Raw genomic sequence first — 21,681 nt, forward strand, 5'->3', positions numbered from 1 at the left:
GAATTACTGGGAGAAGCCCTTACTCTCCAGGTTATTAAAAGTCCAAATTGCCTTGTGAAGTCAGACCTAGAGGCCAGAGTGAAAAGAGGTTTACTTTAGCCGCCCCCATGTGGATCTGACACACTCACTGGCCCCACGTAGGAAAAGGGAAACAAAGGATTGACTGACAATTTCAGGCAAAACCGAGAGGAGGCTGAAACCCGGAACGAGGGGCCGAATTCAAAGCTGTATTTGTCCATTGCTGTATCTCTAATGTCTACAGCAGAGACTGACACACATAGGAGGCAATCAGTGAGTAAGACCCTGGGGCAGCAGGGGGATGAAAGCCCACATCAGATGGGTTCTGCAAGGAACTGAAGGCAGGCCTGTGGAAGGGGTCTTGGGAAGTGGAGGCTCTGAGCCTCTGAAGAAGCAAGTACATGAGCTGAACTGGGCAGAGGGCCGTCCCGGTTCGCAGCCCTGGAGGACTCTGCATGGGTCCTGAGAGGATGCTCACACCCAGAGAGGCTGCCCCCCGGGACCCTTCTGCACTCCACCTACCACTAAGAGCGAGGCTCTGGGTGTTCGATTGTTTTTTTAAATTGAAAATATTCCAAACTGGGAGATTCTGATTCTTGCCACTCTTTTTTGAAGATGCAGCAACACCAGGCCTGCTGGGCCCCAAGTAAATGACCTGGCACTGCAACACAGCTGCCCCAGCTACACCCACCCCCCGACTTCTTCCCACTGCCCCCCCAACACACACAGAGCTAAGACCTCGAAGAGACAGGAGACAGACAGCCAAGGACAGAGACTTCAGCAGAAATTAGCCCTGCCGCCACCTTGATCTCAGACATCTAGCCTCCAGAACTGGAAGTCAACTTCCGTTGTTTAAGCTACTCGATCTGTGTTACTTCATTATGGAAGCCCTAACGAACTAACACACAACATCCTTATAAAGCAAATATGGCCCTCTTCACAAATTCAATTACCAGCCTAGCCCAAAGGCATTTGAACATAAACTGTTTTAAATTCATTCTTTCATTCAACATTTGAGCACCTGAACACTGCACATTTGTTGATTCATGCCCAACATCATACAAACCAAATTTTATTTTGTTAGTTAACAACTCACTTCTAATTTTTTTTTTCCAGCCATTTTCAGCTGGGCAGCTTTATGTGGCATTTGGTTGTCTGCTGCTGATCCTCCTGATTTTTGGAAAACGGTCCTTGTTATGAATCTGTTAAGAACAGCATCAGACACTTTAGTTTTCAACTCTGGCTAGACATCAGAATCACCTAGGATGTTTCCGGAATAAATAGCTACACCTGGATCAATCCCTTTACCCATTCTGATTCAGCTGGTATTTGTGAGCTCTGCCAGTATTGTATATTTAAGCTTCCCACATAACTCTGATGTGCAAACAAGACCGAGTGTTGTTACTCTAGTTTGAAATGTCCTTGAAGTCACCTCCTTTGCTACTCCAAGTTCACAAACCACCAGCACCAGCATCACCTGTAAGTTTGTCAGAAATGCAGAATCTCAACTTCACTCCAGACTGCTGCATCAGAATTCATATTTTAACAGGATTCCCCACATGATTCAGAGGAACTCTAAAATTTGAGAAGCACTGGCTTTGCACTAGAATTACCTGGAAAGTAAAAACAAGACTGCCTGGCTTCTTCCCAGAACCACAGGATCTCAATCTCTAGTAAAGGCTTGGGAATCAGAATTTTATATATTGTTATAGAGCTAGTCACACAAGGGCCTGAGGCTTAGGAATCACTCATGTATGCCACAGTATACATGCCATCAACTACCCAGCCTCTGCTTAACCTTCCAATTCTTTTTTAAAAATAATAAAATATAATAGAGATACAAGCTTTTATTGTTTCCATCACACATGCAAGCTTACAACTATTTATACTGTTTCAGAACAGAGAAATAATTGCATTATTACCAGAGTGCCAAATTACCAAGTAAGACAACCGGTTACTGATTACTTTGGGGAGGTTATTTTCACAGAACACAGCAACAATTTCCAAATTATACTTTACTTTCAAGTTCAGAGTTATATCATGAGACCAGGACACGCTGATAATTATAATAGTCACACAAAGTCTACATCTTACAGGGGAAAAAAAAGACTGTTATTCTGGTGAAAGGTCTCAAGTAAGCACCTTATCAAAGACTGATAGGTAAGTCTTTGAAAGAGTTTACAACAGAGCAGTCTCTCTTTCCTCTTGTGGACACAGGGAAAAGGCAGCTTCAACACTTTTTGAGACTTCTTGTCAACTCTGAAGACTTTCATTTCTAAGGCCAATCTCTGGAACATCATTAGTTAACATGAAAAGCAAAAAGCAGACCTGATGTGACAGTGAGAGTGCGCCCCACCACGATCACCGCCAGCAGTGTCTCAGTCTCCCAAAGTGGTCCCGGTTGAACTGGCACAGTGTCTTGGACTTTCGATAAACAATACAGGCGGGGAGACGGAGATGCAGATGAAACTGGGTTGACCATAACTGATAAATGATGTAGCTAGGTGACTGCACACGGGGTCTCTCCACTTCTGTGCATGTCTGAAAATGTCCATAATAAAGAGGAAAAAGCTTTAAAAAAAAAAAAATGCCAACTTGTACAGCTCTATTTTCCCATTAGGCAAAAAATAGGGAAAATGGTAAGATTTACTCAGAGACAAAATAAGTAGCATATAATCTTCCACAAAACACAAGGCCACACCTAGAACAAAAGAGAAAGTATCCAAAGTAATGTTATTCAGACTCTGTTTTTGTGATTTACAAAATCTACCAAAAATGCGAGATTGGACAAAAGTTTGGGCATACCCTCACCTTGGCAAAACATTTGCCCACTACCCTTTAATTCTCCCGTCCCTGTCCTAGGGAAGGTTCCTCCCCCTCTGTCTCTGAGAAATAGCTGTACTCTCCTGGAGGCTCCTCAAGCCACTTCTAGCTGCTTTGCCAAGCCCTCTCCACACCAGGTTTATTCCCGCTCTAGGTTTTTGCCCCAACTCCCCTGCCCCAAACACCCTCTTGACAGCTCTTGAGGCAAGACTTCCCTAGCCCATGGGAAACTCTGAACGAGGTCTTCCATAAGGAGAGAGAAATTAGGGTGAAAGCAAGTACACCCTGAGTACTTACCCCACCCGCAGGGATGAGGGGGAAAGAGGGCAGAGAGAAGCCTGGGCAGAGAGGGCGCAGCTCAGCCTTTACACCCGCGAGAAATGAGCCCTGGAGATTCAGAAAAGTACTCCCTCCTCCCCCATCCCCACACCCCAGGACAGCCTTGGGATCCCCATATTGGAGACCACATCTACTCCCAAGGGTATGTAAAGGTAGAGACCTCACTGCTGAGGGTGAGAGCTGGGGAATCAGAGTCCAGAGGGCAAGAGGCGCTTGCCCAGAGGAGGAAACAGAAGGCAACTGGGTCTTAGGGGGCAGAGGAAAAGGCCAAAGCAGGAGTAACCCTAGTCCACAACACTGCTGCCTGGGGGGTGACCGTGCTAGCAGATGCACCGCCATGTAAAGAATCTCCATGTCAGAATTACAGAGGGAACCCAGCAGGTGGGAGGGAGCAGGATCTGACCACAGACCCACTTGGCCTTCTGGCTTCCTCAACCCTCTTCCAGCCAAGTGTGTGTGTGTGTACAGAACAAGGCCCCAGCCAACTGGCTAACTGTATGCAGAAAACCCTGGTTTCACAACTGTTTTCTCTTTCTGTCTTCTCTTTCAGATGTAACACTACTGAGACAAAACAAAAGAAAGGGAGGGACAGGTGAGCGACAAGCACAGGGACAGAGGGAAGGAGGGAGGGAGGGTGAGGAGAAAGAGAGGATTGAGGGGGAAGGTGTAGAAGGGTGAGGTGAAGCAGACACAGGCCCACAGATCAGAAACAACGCTTCCCTAGCAACCCCACCATAACACTCTGGTCATGTGTGAGGCAGGGATGGGGGGAGTGGATAAAGGCACCTAGATTACAGATGAGTCCATCACGTGTGAGACACGGATGGGGGGGAGTGGATAAAGGTACCTACATTATAAGTGAGTCTGGATGTGTGTGAGGCAGGGATGGGGGGAGTGGATAAAGGTACCTAGGTTATAGGTGAGTCTGGTCATATGTGAGGCAGGGATGGGGGGAGTGGATAAAGGTACCTACGTTATAAGTGAGTCTGGATATGTGTGAGGCAGGGATGGGGGGAGTGGATAAAGGTACCTAGGTTATAGGTGAGTCTGGATATGTGTGAGGCAGGGATGGGGGGAGTGGATAAAGGTACCTAGGTTATAGGTGAGTCTGGTCATACATGAGGCAAGGATGGGGGGAGTGGATAAAGGTACTTAGATTATAGGTGAATCTGGTCACACGTGAGGCAGGGATGGGGGGAGTGGATAAAGGTACCTAGGTTATAAGTGAGTCTGGATATGTGTGAGGCAGGGATGGGGGGAGTGGATAAAGGTACCTAGGTTATAGGTGAGTGCAGTTACGTGTGAGGCAGGGATGGGGGGAGTGGATAAAGGTACCTAGATTATAGGTGAGTCCGGTCACATGTGAGGCAGGGATGGGGGGAGTGGATAAAGGTACCTAGGTTATAGGTGAGTGCAGTTACGTGTGAGGCAGGGATGGGAGGAGTGGATAAAGGTACCTAGATTATAGGTGAGTCCGGTCACATGTGAGGCAGGGATGGGGGGAGTGGATAAAGTTACCTAGGTTATAGGTGTCTGGTCACCACCCTCACCTGGAGCCACAGCTTGACGACAGTGAGCACATGTCCACACGTACCAGCCTGCCCATCAGTCCAGCAGCCAGCAGGGTTCCTGGAAGGCTGGAAAGGGTAGGTGCGTGTCTCATGCACCGGCAGAGGGCCTGTGTCCACAGGTAGTTCTTGAGGTCCTTGTTGCCCAGGAAGCCAATTGGGGCCGACTGGCAACCTAGACAAAACTCAATGGCCTGACAGTGATGAGGTATGGTGCAGACCTTGACAAAGGTTTACCAGAAAGGAGAAAGGCCCAGAGGCAGGATGAGATGCAGAACAGTACAGAACCCACAGCAAACTGCTTCTCATCCTGAACCTAAACCCATGTCTAGGAGGGCAGCATGGGTCCCTGGCCAAAACCAGAGATCCCCCTGCAGGTGGTACCTTGGCTGGTGACCCCAGAGCCAAGAGACAATCAGTTTTGGCTGATGGCCAATGCCACGTGCACTAGCTTCATTCTGCAGTGGCAACTGAAAACCTTGCCACAGATGGCATGCATGGCTGGCATGAACTCGAAGCCCAGCAAGTCACTGGCCCTGAAGTAGCAGCGCTTGAGGATGCGCTGGTCCTCTTGCTGATTGACTCATGAGTGTCCATGTTAAAGACAGGTGGGAAAGGCCAGAGCCAAGAAGAGGGTCCAAGCAATGTAGAGAAAGGCAGCACACACTGCAATCACGTTGAGTTTAACATATAAACAGGAGGGGCGAGATCACGTAACATGTGATACTAATGTAAAGAAAAAGCAAGAACGTCACGGGGAGGCAAAAGAACATGATCATAAATGCCATATTCTTGTAACTGAAGTCCAACAGGAGTAGTGTGCAGAGGCCAACACGAAGAGAAGGCAGGCAGCCAAACACCCAAGGCCAGCCGGGCATGGGGCCAGCAGGAGGTAGGACGCAGATTTGAGCAGGATCAGTTGGACTTGTTTATCCCAGGCTCCGGGGTCTCCCCTGGCGGCCTCGCAGGACCCGGCCTGCCCTCCTTTCCTTTCTCTGCACGGGCCCCCTCACTCATAAGATAGTACTGTAACGGATTGGGCCACAACTCCTCGTTGATTATCTCCACAATCTTGTCAGACTCGATGGAGCTGTGGTTTGAAAACCAGCCAAAGAAGCTCCGGGTGTTGTCGGCGTTCCCCTGGCTAAGGGTCTGGAGGTCGTGCCCGGGGAGCCACTGGATCGGAGTGGAACGAGACACCACCTGACCCGAAGGGCCGCACCCATATTCCTTGATGAGCACCTTATTTTGGAAATAGGGGTTGCGCCCGAAGTAGAACTTGATTTTGTAGCCCAGTCTCGCCAGGCCAAGCTCTTCCACCTCCAAGCTATTCAAATAGCTGAGGACCTCTTTATCCTGGTTGTTCAGGAAGGACGAGAGCTGGGGGTGGTTCTGAAAGGCCTGCCCCCAGAAGCCTGGAATATTCTGGATAAGGAGGTTCCGGCGCTCTAGGTGGTGCAGCCGCAACTGCCCAAACTTGCGGGAGAGCCGCAGGTAGGCCCGGTCCGCCTGGGCGTTCATGGTCTCCAGCTTCAGCTGGACGTTCTCCAGCGTATCCATGCTGCCCTCTGTCGCCGGGGGCCCTGACCCCGCGTTCTCCACCTTCTTCTCCTCGCCCACGGGGACGGAGGCGGCCTCCGCCACGGCCCCTTTCTTCGGCTTCCCACCGGCCAAGGCCGCACACCCCTTCCCCACTGCACTACAGGTATCTGGAGCCTTCTTCGCGGCGAGGCCGCGCCGGCTTCCGACGCGGGGCCCGTTTCTCGGCCTCGCCACGGTGCCCACGGTTCCCACGAAGACAGTGTCGGTCACCAGGCGCTCCGGGAGGAATGTGGCCTTGGCCGGGCAAGGCCTGGTCACCGCCTGCCCTCGAGTCCCCGCCGCCTGGGCCCGGAGCGCGAGGCCACAGTCTAGGGGCAGCCGGCAGGCAGCCTCTTCCCCGGGCTGGCGGGGCGGCGCGGGCGCGGCGCCTTCCGGGCCACCCCAACCCGCGCCAGCCTGCACCTGTGCCGCCTTGGTCTCCTCCCCGAGCCTCTGGCACTCTGGAGGGTCCGGGTCGCGCGGGGCGTCGTCAGGCGCGGCGCGGACTCGGCCTTTGGCGCGGCTCTTGCCACGGCCTTTGGCGCGGGAGGACCTTCTCCCCTTACTCCGGCCGCTCATGGCGGCGGCCGACTGGACCTCAAAGCCGTGATGCGACCCCGCGGCCCCCCTGGCGCCAACTCGCGGCCCTACGGAGCGGTGCGCTCCATGGCAACCACCGACGTCACAACGGCACGACTGTACCGTCGCGCGAGGACGGGATGCGCCCGCTGATTGGCTCCGCCGCCGCAGCTGCGCAAGAGCCGCCGACCCTCGCGGGCGCCCCCACCCCCCATCTCACCCCTCCCCAACTCACTTTCACCGGTTACAGAGGGATGTGCTTCCGTTTCCTTTTTTCCCCCTCCCCTTTGGTCTCAGGTGTGCTCTCAGGGTCCTCTTCTACAAGATACCCTCAAGACAGCCATCATTATCAGTACCCCCATCATATGCTTTCTAAACTAACCATCTAAAGTTCCTTCGATTATCTACTGTAACATCTGTCATGATGAACCTGCTCCTGGTCTCTCTGTCTCATCTTTGAAAGACTTTGCTGAGGGATGTGCCCTGGTACTTTCAACTCCAGGGACTTTAAAGGTAAGTACCATAATGCCAGGCCACAGAGCGATGTGACATGTGGTCGGATTTTAATAGTAATTATCAAACTAATAGCGACTAGTATTTTATGAGTATCATTACATCAGGCACTTTACTATGTGCTTCATATGCATTCTCTCAATGTATGAAGGATGTATCGTTATCATTCTCATTTTCCAGGTGAGAAAACTATGGCTCAGAGATGCCAAGGAACATTCTTGACATAACACAGTAAGGCATGGAAGCATAATTCTAACCCAAGCCTATCAGACTCATAACCTTTGTTTTATATTCACAAGTGTCTAGTCCTTCCAGACCTGCTCAGCTGTAAATTACTGCATTAGTTTTTATGAAAGGCAGCCTCAGGACTCCCCTAGTAGTCCAGTGGTTGGTACTCACCTTCCACTGCAAAAGGCAAGGGTTCAATCCCTGGTGAGGAAGCTAAGATCTCACTAGCTGCACTGCACAGCAAAAAAAAAAAAAAAGTTCGACCTTACCTGTTGCACCAGCATCAGCTGAGCACCTCTTCATCCCAGGACCATCACCCAAATCCTCTAGCTGCCTCAGGCCTAGTTTACAGAGTCAGGCTATCACTCAAAGTATAGGACCAGGAGTGAAGGCTACAAGTCAGAATTACTTGCTATAATTGGAGTAAGACAGGAATGTGTTCAGAGAACTATTATCATTCAAGGAGTAGAGCAGGGCTTCCCAGGTGAAGGTTCAGAAGCAGAGCCTCCATAGTGGCAGCAAGGAGGCCCTAGAAATTTCTTAGACCCTGCATGGAAACAGCCAAACAACATATCTCATATTCCCAAGAGAGCTCTGGACCATACCCTTACTAGCCACGTGAAAGGACATGAGTGAGGCCAGTGACGAGGTTATGACCAGTATGAAAGCTTTCAGGATGTCCTTTTAAGCTCAAAGGGAACAAGAAGGCCCTTGCAACCAACTAATGGAGGAGAAAGCCCCAAAGCCCCTTGGTTTTCAGTACTTCTTTACTCTCATTACTCGGTGTGGGGTTGTTGACTGGCACTGGCATCACCTGCAAGCTCGTTAAAAATGCAGAATTTTAGGCCCCCCTCAGACCTACCACGGAGAAGGCAATGGCACCCCACTCCAGTACTCTTGCCTGGAAAATCCCATGGACGGCGGAGCCTGGTGGGCTGCAGTCCATGGGGTCGCTGAGAGTCAGACATGACTGAGCGACTTCACTTTCACTTTTCACTTTCACGTATTGGAGAAGGAAATGGCAACCCACTCCAGTGTTCTTGCCTGGAGAATCCCAGGGACGGAGAAGCCTGGTGGGCTTCCGTCTATGGGGTCACACAGAGTCGGCCACAACTGAAACGGCTTAGCGACTTAGCAGCAGACCTACCAATTTAGAATTTGACTTTTAGCAAGATCTTAATTGGATTGTTTCCGCATTCAAATGGAAGTATAGGAGACGAGGAATAAGAGGAATTGTTTTGATTCAGGTGGACTTCCCAAGTGGCGCTAGTGGTATAAGGAACCCACCTGCCAATGCAGGAGAGGTAAGAGATGCCCGTATGTATGATCCCTGAGTCAGGAAGATCCCCTAGAGAAGGACATGGCATCCCACTCCAGTATTCCTGCCTGGAGAATCCCATGGACAGAGGAGCCTGACGGCTTACAGTCCATGAGGGTTGCAAAGAGTCAGACATGACTAAAGCAACTTAGCACGGCACAGGGCCTTATTTTAAACCAGCCTAATACAAGTGACTGCTATCTTTCTCAAAGACTTTACAATAGCTTGCAAGGCCCTCTGTGATTTGTTCAGTTCCCTCCCTGCCACTACCCAGCTTACCTCTCTAATCACATCCTCTTGTCTCTCCCACCCACTTCCAACTACACTGGCCTACCTACTGTTCTTCAGACTCACTAGGTAGGCTCCTGCCTCAGGGCCTTTGCACTAGCTCTTTCCCCAGGTATGGTTCAACTCCCTTGGCTGGCTCCCTTCACACTTTGTTTAAATGTAACCTTGTCAACGACTGTCCTATTTAAAATTGACACCCATCCCCATCCTTCTAACTCTGCACTACTTTTTTTTTATTCCTCAGCACTTGACACGTTGGTAGCCCTTCCCTTCTCCAGAGGATCTTCCCACTCCAGGGATCAAACCTGGGTCTCCTGCATCTCAGGTGGATTCTTCACCATCTGAGCCATCAGGGAAACCCATAACACACTATACCAACTCTTCATTATGTTTATTACTTAACTGCCTCTCCTCTCTAGAATGTCAGCTCCATCAGGGCAAGGATCTTTGTTTTGTTCACGTGTGACTACAACAGTGTCTGATGTCTGATACATGAAAAACACTCAATAAATAATTGTTGAGTGAAAGAACCAGTCAAAGCAGAGTTTTTAAAGTGAGTTTATTTTACAATATTGTAGTGGTTTTTGCCATACATTGACATGAATCAGCCCTGGGTTTACATGTGTTCCCCATCCTGAACCCCCAACTAAAATAAATAAATTTATTTAAAAAAATAAATAAATAAATAAAGTGAGTTTATAAATTGATTTTTAATTTACTGTGAAATCAGAATATGCCTCTTTTCCCCACAGAAGCAATTTTATAGGTGCAGGTTTTGTATTCAAATCAACGCATGGAAACCTGTTAAACTGATAATTTAGCTTTAGAAAGCATCTTTTGATATGGGCACCATTCAGGGACAGTCTTAGGTAAAAATCTAGAATGATGCTTTAAAAATTAAGTTGGGGGAATTAATATTTAACTTAAAAGGGATTAAGCCAAGAATCACCTTAAATCTTGTTGAAGGCGCTTTCATAATCACTTCTTCCCAAGCCTTCCATCATCATTTCAGAGCACAATAAGCAGCCCTCGATCTCACAGAGTTGTTGTTAACTGTAATACATTCATTTGGCAATTAGACATGCAGTTTTGTGCTAGTTCTTGAACAGAATTACCTCTTAAACCAGATAACCGCAGTCTGGAATTCTCTGTAAATCTCAGCAGGGAGTCTGAGGGTGGGGTGGGGTCAGCTGAAGTCATCACCATCCCTGTATAAACTGCAGAAATTGATGGATTGGCTCACTTTTCAGAGCACTAACAGTTGGACTAACCTCCGTTGTCAAGAGCCTTAATCCAGCATTAACATCTGCGTCATTCTGCGTCATAACGCTTACCCATGACTAAACCACTGCAGGATTAACATAGGCTGACCACTGCAGCAGTGTTTATTATACAATCTGCTTCAGCCTTTCATCATGTCAAAGAGATAAGCATTGGGTAAAGGGAAGCGAATGTGAAACTGACACCTTATATACACTTCTCTGTTCCTTGAGAAGCTGGTCTGTGCTACTGAACTAAACTGTTGGTTTTCTTCTCAGGCATTAATAGTTAATTTATATGAGACTGCATCTTGGGTTTCCAGTTAGACAGTAGACTGTATAAGGGTAGAGACCGTGTCTCTTTTTTATCCCTCAAAGCACCTAGCATGGCCCTTACACATACTAGTAATTATAACACAATTTCACCTTTATTTTGCATTTTATCCAGTACCATGTTCCAATTCACTGAATCCCTAAACCACTCCGTTGGGCAGGTACAGTTATTTTTCCCATCTTAGAGCTGAGGTTACTGATGTACAAAAGATCCTGGACCTTGCCCAAGGTCACACAGCTAATAAATGATCTTAGCCCAAGCAATCCAACTCCTGCACCCACGCTCTTAGCCACTAATCTGTGATCTAAAATTATGGCTTGACAGATTGAAATATCAGACTCTCTATAGTGGGTAAAGATACCTTTTAATTTTCAAATATATATTTTTAATATAGTTATACATGCACATGCCTTCATGTACACCTACAAATATGTATAAACTGATATATATGTTAGTTGTGAATTATTTTCTACGTTGTGTATATGTGGCATGATGATGCTGAAGAGAAGTGAGTTTCATTTCAGCAGTCCACGTTGGGAATAACGCATCTTCATTTGCACTGCATTTGTGAAAATCGTTTTATGAATGTTATGAAAGAAATACAAATTTACTGTCATGAACTCAGACCTGGAAGCATTTTCACCTTTCCCCAATAACTAGTCTTCACTGTTGTTCTCTGAAAATTGTACTTCCTCCATTCCTTTTAAGGTCTGATTTCTTCCAATCATAGAAATTAGCACGCTGGGAAAAAAAGACATTCCAGTCATCCAACCTATTCCCCAGTCAAGAGAAGCACATTCCTCACTGACTCCCTGCTGATGGACTTTAAGATCCCAGATGACATTTTTTAGCCACGAAGATTTTCTCTTCCCCAAGGGTGATAGTTTGACTCTGTTAGATGAGACAGTGAGTACTGCTTACGGTATGAAATTTTACCAACTAACCCTCCCAGATTATGGAAGATCATCAAAAAGGAGAGACGTAGGGCATATTTTCAAAGCCAAAGAGGGAAAGAAAAAAATCTGCCTCTTAAAGGTAAATTTCAAAAACTATTTAAACTTAATATCTTAAAAAATGTGCCTAGCTTTTTCCCAGTTCCCTCCCCCTACCCTGCCGCCCAAAGAGCAAAATTTTATAGCAGACTACCTAAGTCACTCAGTTCACGTCGTATTTTGTTGTTGTTGTTCAGTCACAAGTTGTGTCTGACATTTTGTGACCCCATGGACTGCAGCATGCTAGGCTTCCCTGTCCTTCACCGTCTCCCAGAGTTTGCTTCAACTCATGTCCATTAAGTCGGTGATATCCAACCATCTCATCCTCTGCCGTCCCCTTCTTTTCCTGCCTTCCATCTTTCCCAGCATCAGGGTCTTTTCCAGTCAGTCAGCTCTTTGCATCAGGTGGCTAAAGAATTGGAGTTTCAGCATCAGTCCTTCCAATGAATATTCAGGGTTGATTTCCTTTAGGATGGACTGGTTTGATCTCCTTGCTGTCGAAGGGACTCTCGGTGTCATATAAGTAGTCTCATGTCATATGCTGCTGCTGCTGCTAAGTTGCTTCAGTCGTGTCCGACTCTGTGCGGCAGCCCACCAGGCTGCCCCGTCCCTGGGATTCTCCAGGCAAGAACACTGGAGTGGGTTGCCATTTCCTTCTCCCTCATGTCATATAAGTAGCTGCAAAATATTTTAAAATATTGGTAGACATAATCTTCTTTCCTGGCATTTTCTTTTCACCAAAAAAAAAATGAGATCTTTAGGCTGAGGCTTTTGTTATAGAGAAGGGAAAATACCAAAGAACCCAGAAAGAGTAGAATTTAGCAACTTAAATTCTTCGCTTTGAATTTCAAAATAAGTTCTTGAGAGGGGAAGATATAATAGCATTGAAAGAGAAAGCTTTAGCTCTGCAAGGGCAAACCATGGAGCGTTAAGAGTTTATAATATAAATCATAAAGAAAGAAAAACATGTAATGATACATGAGCCAAATCTCTACCACACAAAGAGGAGACAAAAATCTTTGCTGGCTGGAGTTGAAGAGCTTAGGGAACATTTAGAGAGTGCCTTGTTGGTTTGTTGGTGCAAGATCTTGAGAAAGAAATTCTCACAGTTACCCCTCCAGGGGTCAAAACTCTTAGGAAGCTGGTAGAGACCACCCTCCCTGGGAAGGAGTAGGGACTACTCCTCTCAGAATAGGGAGAACTAGTTCCCAACTTGAAAATTTGGACTCAGAAGAGAAATACTCTTAGGGGGCTTTATTCCCATTATAGGGCAGCCATAAGAGTTTGCACAGGGTACATGTTGCCAAAGGAAGTTCTTTGAATTTTGTGTTTTAAGTGTTGTTACCTAGTTACTTGAATTGCCATGTTTAAGTTCATCTGAATTTTATAAATTGTTGCAACTATGAAAATTCATATTCACTACAATAATATTACCTGGACTAGACCGGGTATCTAATGGGTTTAAGCCATGCAATACCAAAGCCAAAGAAACTTAAGGGACAGTTGACTTCAAAACTCCTTAGAAGGTAAACGACATTGATTATTTTAGAAAATAACAGAGTATTAAAAGAAGATCTCATAAAACACGGTTATGATTGCAAAAATTAAGAAATTTATGAGACTCCAATCACCAAACATGAAGATTTTCACTACAATTTAGGAAGGGACCCTAAAGCAAAACTAAGTGCTGTCCAAAAGAGTCTTCCATTAATTGCTTGTATGTAGAACTTAGAATCATGGGTGTACCCTATTTATTGCAGTTGCTACTTTTATATGTAATTTGGTAATTGAATTTCTCTCTGGTTGGGATATACATATGTCAGGCTTCATCTCCAACCAGAGTAGAAGCTTGGTGATTTACAAAATCTGATCTTGCCCTCTATGTCAGCTGTATAGTGCCTTCCCTGAATCACCCTAGAGCTATTCCAAATTGTCCCACAGCCGTCATCACTTTCCAGAACAATAAAGCTGCCCTCAGTGAACACCTCCACGTGCTGTCTAGTGCAGAGAGCTGTAGGTGCAAGGTCTCTCTTTTCCCTACCGTCTCTTTTCATGCCATACTTTGTTCATATTTTACCTATAATTTTACTATCTTTATTATTCCCTTTCCTGTATGTACACACATACTCTTTTTTAATAAAAAGTTATAATGTTGTGATAGTTTCAAGTGTATAGCAAAGTGATTTAGTTTTTTATATATAGGTATATATATATATGTTCTTTTTCAGATTATTTTCCGTTTTAGGTTATTAAAAGATATTGACTATAGTTCCCTGTGCTCTACAGTAGATCCTTGTTGTTTATCTATTTTGTATATGTATAGCCGGACACGACTGAAGTGACTTAGCAGCAGCAGCAGCATATGTATATGTCAGTGTGTATATGTCAACCCCAAACTCCTCATTTATCGCCCCCCTCTTCCCCTTTGGTATCCATGAGTTTGTTTTCTATGCCTGTGAGTCTATTTCTGTTTAGTAAATAAGCTCATTTATCATTTTTTTAGATTCCACATATGAGTGACATCATATATTTTATCTTTCCCTGTCTGACTTACTTCACTTAGTATGATCATCTCTAGGTGCATCCATGTTGCAACAAATGGCATTATTTTATTCTTTTTATGGCTGAGCAATATTCCACTGTGTGTGTGTGTGTGTGTGTGTGTGTGTGTGTGTATACACACATACCACATCTTTATTCATTCATCTGTCAGGTTGCTTTCATGTCTTGGGTATTGTACATAGTGTTGCTATGAACATTGGGGTGCTTTATCTTTTCCAATTACACTTTTTGTGTTTTCTGGATATATATCCAGGAGTGGGATTATTAGATCACATGGTAATTTTATTTTTAGATTTTTAAGGAATCTCCATACTGTTCTCCATAGTGGCTGCATCAGTTTACATTCCCACCAGCATGTACATACACACTCTTAACATACTTGCGCCTTCTCTTTTTTCCCAACAACACATTAATAGTACAGAAGAATTCCAGAGAAAGAAGTGAAGTTGGTAGATTTTCACTTGGAAGATTAATTGGGAAGAAAAGATCCCAACAGGACTTAGATATGAATCTTGGGATATCCCAGAAAAAAAAAGTCACTGAGAAAGGACAGTATGGCAAACAGAAGCTGGACATAGAGAGCAGACCTGTAGACCCAGTGCAGGAAGGAGCAGGTGGGACGAATTGAGAGAGTAGCTCTGAAGCATGTACACTACATACCTGAAATTAGAAAGCCAGTGGAAATGTGCTGAATGACACAGGGAGCTCAAATCTGGTACTCACTGACAACCTAGAGGGGGTGGGAGGGGGTGGGAGGAGGAGGGAGGTTCAAGAGGGAGGGGACATATGTTTACCTGTGGCTGATTCATGTTGATGTAGGGCAAAAATCAACACAATATTGTGAAGGAATTGTCCTCCAATTAAAAATAAATAAATTTAAATACAATTTTTAAAAATCCTGTGATAGCCAGACAAGACAGTTTGGCTTGTAGAGTCTACTTTGCCACACCTGTTCCTCACCCCTGTTTTGTTTTGTTTTTTTTAATTCAGTTTTTAAGTGAAATCATGAAGGAGTGGCTAGAAATTACCTAAATCCCCCCAAAGGAGAGCAACTTTTGTGGCTGTCACTCAAGAAAAGCCAATGAACGTAAAGAACGGTAATCCCACTCAAGCTAGACTCCATCTTGTGTTGTTAAGGCAAGTGAGGAACTGGTGGGAACCGGGAGACAGCTTTACTCAAGACGAGCACAAGTAAGGGATCATATTTTTGTCGAGATGTTTGTCCCTTTTCATTTTAAACTTCAAAGATAATGATTGTTATTTTTAACTGGTTTTATCTTCTCATACCTAAGATTCTGTGCTACCTCTGATTTCTTACCGTGTGTGACTTAGACTCCGAAAACATTTTTCATCGCCCTACAATATGAAGGCTTTGCGAGATCAACTCAGAGACACATCCATACTGCTCTGCTCACCCAGCAGCCATATCTGCAATCTCTACCAAACAAGTAACAGGATTCTGACACAAATGGTAGATTTGTGTGACTAACACTGCCTCTCTGGGTTGGTTTTTTCTTCCCCTTCTCAACCAATACCCACATAATTGATCAGATGGCCCACATGGCCCCTCTGATTCTCACATTAAGACAGTTAGGACACCAGCAGGTTATTGCTCAAACTGGCATTTTTCATAATCACCGCACACTAGTCAGAATGACTACTGTCATCAAAAAATCCACAGGCAGCAAATGCTGCAGAGGGTATGGAGAGACGGGAACCCTCCTACACTGTGTGTGGGAATGTAAATTGGTACAGCCACTGTGGAAAACAGTATGGAAATTCCTTTAAGAACTAAAAATAGAGCTACCATATGTCCCTGCAATCCCACTCCTGGGCATATATCTGGAGAAAAATGTGATCCAAAAGGATGCATGCACCCTAATGTTCATTGCAGCACTGTTTACAATAGTCAAGACAAATGGACAGAGGAATGGATAAAGGAGATGTGGTTGATATATACAGTGGCATATTACTCAGCCATTAAAAAGAATGGAATAAAACCATTAGCAGCAACATGGATGGACCTAGAGAATGTCATACTACGTGAAGTCAGACAGAAAAGGAGAAATATCGTACGGCATCCCTCATATGTGAAATCTAAAAAAGAAATGATACAAATGAACTTACTTACAAAACAGAAAGAGACTCACAGACTTAGAAAACAAACCTGCAGTTGCTGGGGAGAAAGGATAGTTAGGGAGTTTGGAAAGTTTGAATATATACACTGCTATACATTCAGAACAGATAAGCAACAGGGACCTATTGTATAGCACATGGAACTCGACTCGATGTTATGTGCCAGCCTGGACAGCAGGGGTGTTGGGGAAAGAATGAATATATGTATATGTGCGGCTGAGTCCCTTCGCTGTTCACCTGAAACCACCACAACATTGTTAAACAGCTATACACCAATACAAAATAAAAAGTTTAAAGTTTTTTTAGAAAACGGAAGCCTAACACTTTGTCTTCCTCAGAAAAAGCCAACCCCATCTGGCCTTGGGTATGATTCAGCACTAATTTTTATAATATCCAACTAAAAAGTGGTATAGCCACATTTAGAAAAAGATATTGCATAAAAGTGAATTGTGTGGCAGTAAGTTTCCCACTGCAGAATCCAGGCTGAAATGTGATAGTAAAAATCGAACTCGAGAAGAGTATACAGTGTCGACTAAGAGTTTACACACACTCTGAGAGAGATGCTGGTCGCTGGAGAGTAAGTAGACTCTCCTACTCTAAGACTGCCTCTCAGAGAGAGCAAGAGTGTGGAGACTGGGGAAATCTCAACAGCTGTGAGCTCCAGAAGGATGGGGGCAGGGGAAGACTTAGAAATAGAAGGCCAAATATAAGGAAAGATAAAAAATCTATTTTCTGGCATGGGGATTTAAAGAGGGAATTGCTCCCACACTGCAACCCTCTTTAATAAGAGAAAATAACTAAAGCTAAGCAGCATGTCATAGTTGAGATTTCTGGAAACTCAGCCATTCCCAGCATCATGGGATCTGTGAGTCCAGAGCCAATGGCAAGCAAAACAAGTAGCAGTTGGAACATAGAATTATTACTTTATGTAGAACAGGAAGAGAAAGTGAACTGTCCTGTGGCTAAACATATGACCTGTTGGCCAAGAGATTCCTGCTTCCTTCCGTTATGTGTTCTCTTCACTCCATCACCCACACCCCACCCTCAAGCAGAAGGAAGCAAGAACCCCCACTGCAGGGCTAGTCCTGGAAAGGACACTGGGCACCAGCAGGCTTCTTGCACAAGGTTGCCAAGCACTGGAGTACCTGGGCAGCCCACCTACTCCTGAAAGAAGGTGAAAATGCCTGTGGAAAGTATTAGTCGCTCAGTCATGTCTGACTTTTGCGACCCTACAGACTGTAGCCTGCCAGGCTCCTCTGTCCATGGAATTCTCCAGGCAAGAATACTGGAGTGGGTTGCCATTCCCTTCTCCAGGGGATCTTCATAACCCAGGGATCGAACCCAGGTCTCCTGCCTTTCAGGCAGGTGCTTTACCATCTGAACCACCAGGAAATCCCCTGTGGGAAGGATAAAGCAAATATTCCTCTTGTTTCTTGTCTTCCATCACTCAAGCCAATTAAAAAGTAAAAGTACCTGAAAAAAAAAGCAAGCAACAACAATCATTTCTCCCAGTTTGTATAATCAAACAGGATTTCAGCAATCAATGATATTAAAAAAAAAATTACTACCATATGCCTCACGTATTACTCCAGTAATTGAATTCTTTCATCAAGAGAGTTTATATGGCATTCTCTTGATGATGAAAGAATTTATTTCCTAGGAGAAAATTCTGGAAAAAATCATGTTAAGAATCATGCTGGCATAACTCAGTTTTATCTGAGTCTGGCTTTCTGCCTTAATTTTATCATTCAGTCATGACTGGCAAATATTCCCAACCACCCCCTAAAACTGCAAACAGCAAAGTAACATGCCATTTGAAAATTAAGGTAGAAAATTCCTTTTATGATTTTGCAATTGCATTTATGGGACGGGATAGGATGGGATCACATGAGATGGACGAGGGGATTGGCAGGAACAGATAGCAGCTTAATGCAGCATATGTTAGGGTCTAAAGAAATTTTTCCCAAACCTGTATGATTTTGAACTCAGATAACCCAGGCTTCCCAAGCTTTTCAGGCTTTCCAAATGGCTTTGCCATTTCCAAGGCAAACCATTCAATATCACAGTAATCCAAGTCTATACCCTGACCAGTAATGCTGAAGAAGCTGAAGTTGAATGGTTCTATGAAGACCTTCTAGAACTAACACCCAAAAAAGATGTCCTTTTCATTATAGGGGACTGGAATGCAGAAGTAGGAAGTCAAGAAATACCTGGAGTAACAGGCAAATTTGGCGTTGGGGTACATAATGAAGCAGGGCAAAGGCTAATAAAGTTTTGCCAAGAAAACACACTGGTCATAGCAAATACCCTCTTCCAACAACACAAGAGAAGACTCTACACATGGACATCACCAGAAAAGGTCAATACTGAAATCAGGTTGATTATATTCTTTGCAGCCAAAGATGGAGAAGCTCTATACAGCAGCAAAAACAAGACCCGGAGTGGACTGTGGCTCAGATCATGAACTCCTTATTGCCAAATTCAGACTTAAATTGAAGAAAGTTGGGAAAAGCACTAGACCATACAGATATGACCTAAATCAAGTCCCTTATGATTATACAGTGAAAGTGAGAAATATATTCAAGGGATCAAATCTGATAGAGTGCCTGAAGAACTATGGATGAAGGTTCATGGCATTGTACAGGAGGCAGGGATCAAGACCATCCCCAAGAAAAATGCAAAAAGGCAAAATGGTTGTCTGAGGAGGCCTTACAAATAGCTGTGAAAAGAAGAGAAGCAAAAGGCAAAGGAGAAAAGGAAAGATATACCCATTTGAGTGTAGAGTGCCAAAGAATAACAAGGAGAGATAAGAAAGCCTTCCTCAGTGATCAGTGCAAAGAAATAGAGGAAAACAATAGAATGGGAAAGACTAGAGAGCTCTTCAAGAAAATTAGAGATACCAAGGGAACATTTCAGGCAAAGATGAGCACAATAAACGACAGGAATGGTATGGACCTAACAGAAGCAGAAGATATTAAGAAGAGGTGGCAAGAATACACAGAAGAACTAAAGAAAAAGATCTTAATGACCCATATAATCACAATGGTGTGACCACTCACCTAGAGGCAGACATCCTGGAATGCGAAGTCAAGTGGGCCTTAGGGAGCATCACTACAAACAAAGCTAGGGGAAGGGATGGAATTCCAGTTGAGCTATTTCAAATCCTAAAAGACAATGCTGTAAAAGTGCTGCACCCAATATGCCAGCAAATTTGGAAAACTCAGCAGTGGCCACTGCTGAGGACTGAAAAGGTCAGTTTTCGTTCTAATCCCAAAGAAAGGCACTACCAAAGAATGCTCAAACTATCGCACAATGGCACTCATCTCACACCCTAGCAAAGTGATGCTCAAAATTCTCCAAGCCAGGCTTCAACAGTACATGAACCTCGAACTTCCAGATGTTCAAGCTGGTTTTAGAAAAGCCAGAGGAACCAGAGATCAAATCACCAACCTCTGTTGGATCATCGAAAAAGCAAGAGAGTTCCAGTAAAACATCTACTTCTGCTTTATTGACTATGCCAAAGCCTTTGACTGTGTGGATCACAACAAACTGTGGAAAATTCTGAAAGAGATGGGAATACCAGACCACCTGACCTGCCTCCTGAGAAATCTATATGCAAGTCAGAAACAACAGTTAGAACTGGGCTTGAAACAATAGACTGGTTCCAAATAGGACAAGGAGTACGTCAAGGCTGTATATTGTCACCGTGCTTATTTAACTTGTATGCAGAGTACATCATGAGAAATGCTGGGCTGGATGAAGCACAAGCTGGAATCAAGATTGCCAGGAGAAATATCAATAATCTCAGATATGCAGATGACCCTTAAGGCAGAAAGCGAAGAAGAACTAAAGAGCCTCTTGATGAAAGTGAAAGAGGAGAGTGAAAAAGTTGGTTTAAAACTCAACATTCAGAAAACTAAGATCATGGCATCTGGTCCCGTCACTTCATGGCAAATAGATGGGGAGACAATGGAAACAGTGACAGACTTTATTTTCCTAGGCTCCAAAATCACTGCAGATGGTGATTGCAGCCATGAAATTAAAAGTCGCTTACTCCTTGGAAGAAAAGTTATGACCAACCTAGACAACATATTAAAAAGCAGAGACATTACTTTGCCAACAAAGGTCCATCTAGTCAAAGCTATGATTTTTACAGTAGTCATGTATGTGTTTGAGAGTTGGACCATAAAGAAAGCTGAGCACCAAAGAACTGATGCTTTTGAACTGGGGTGTTGGAGAAGACTCATGAGAGTCCCCTAGACAGCAAGGAAATCAAACTAGTCAATCCTAAAGAAAATTAACCTTGAACATTCACTGGAAGGACTGATGCTGAAGCTGAAACTCCAATACTTTGGCCACCTGATGAGAAAAGCTGACTCAGTGGAAAAGACCCTGATGCTGGGAAAGATTGATGGTGGGAGGAGAAGGGGATGGCAGAGGATGAGATGGTTGGATGGCATCACTGACTCAGTGCCATGAGTTTGAGTAAACTCTGGGAATTGGTGATGGACAGGGAGGCCTGGTGTGCTGCAGTCCATGGGGTCGCAAAGAGTCGGACATGACTGAACAACTGAACTGAACTGAACCCAGGCTACCTGTTGGAAGCAGCAATACTGAAAAAAGCTAATGACGTACGGGGGCCTGAATTTATTTTCTATCACTTCTGTAATAAATTACCACAAATTTAGCGACTTAGCGCAACATAAATGATCTTACAGTTCTTGAGGTCAAAAGTGCAAAATGGCCACACTGGACTGAAATCCAGGTGTCAGCCAGTCTGCATTTCTGACGGAAAACCTAGAGGAGAATCCTTTCCAGCATTTCTCCATCTCCTGCAGGTTGTCCTCATCCCCTGGCTCTTCAGCTCTACTCCGTCTTCACATCTGCATCTCACCAGCCTCCCTCTTCCGCTTATCAGGCCCCTCCTGTCGCAACAGTCCAACCCAGCTTCAGTTCAGTTCAGTAACTCAGTTGTGTCTGACTCTTTGCAACCCCATGGACTGCAGCACGCCATGCTTCCCAGTCCTTCACTATCTCTTAGAGTTAGCTCAAACTCATGTTTGAGTCAGTGATGTCATCCAACCATCTTATTCTCTGCCACCCTCTTCTGCTCCTGCCCTCAGTCTTTCCTAGCATCAGGAAA

The 21,681-nt window shown here is 44.9% G+C and overlaps 1 protein-coding gene and 1 long non-coding RNA gene across 3 annotated transcripts; one reads left to right on the forward strand and one right to left on the reverse strand.

Annotated features, from left to right (window-relative positions):
• Window positions 1–1,850: 1,850 nt before the first annotated feature.
• TSPYL5 (TSPY like 5) lies at window positions 1,851–7,004 on the reverse strand. Of its 2 annotated transcripts, none has more exons than XM_081505180.1 (2): window positions 4,731–7,004; window positions 1,851–2,559 (listed from the first exon to the last, which is right to left on the reverse strand). In XM_081505180.1, exon 1 carries the CDS (start codon window positions 6,906–6,908, stop codon window positions 5,664–5,666), a length of 1,245 nt encoding a protein of 414 aa, XP_081361306.1. In that variant the 5' UTR covers window positions 6,909–7,004; the 3' UTR covers window positions 1,851–2,559; window positions 4,731–5,663. The 2 variants fall into 2 exon arrangements, with proteins under 2 accessions (XP_081361306.1, XP_081361307.1); XM_081505181.1 differs by having other exon boundaries at window positions 1,851–2,719.
• Window positions 7,005–7,141: 137 nt separating this feature from the next.
• Window positions 7,142–20,662, forward strand: LOC145511615 (uncharacterized). Its single transcript, XR_014057995.1, has 4 exons — window positions 7,142–7,421; window positions 15,393–15,593; window positions 15,695–16,902; window positions 18,713–20,662. It is a non-coding gene; the product is annotated as an uncharacterized LOC145511615 (long non-coding RNA).
• The last annotated feature ends 1,019 nt before the right edge of the window (window positions 20,663–21,681 follow it).

The sequence above is a fragment of the Giraffa tippelskirchi genome, chromosome 6 (assembly GCF_054371585.1).
Source record: "Giraffa tippelskirchi isolate mGirTip1 chromosome 6, T2T-mGirTip1v1.2.pri, whole genome shotgun sequence".
Taxonomy (NCBI): Eukaryota; Metazoa; Chordata; class Mammalia; order Artiodactyla; family Giraffidae; genus Giraffa; species Giraffa tippelskirchi.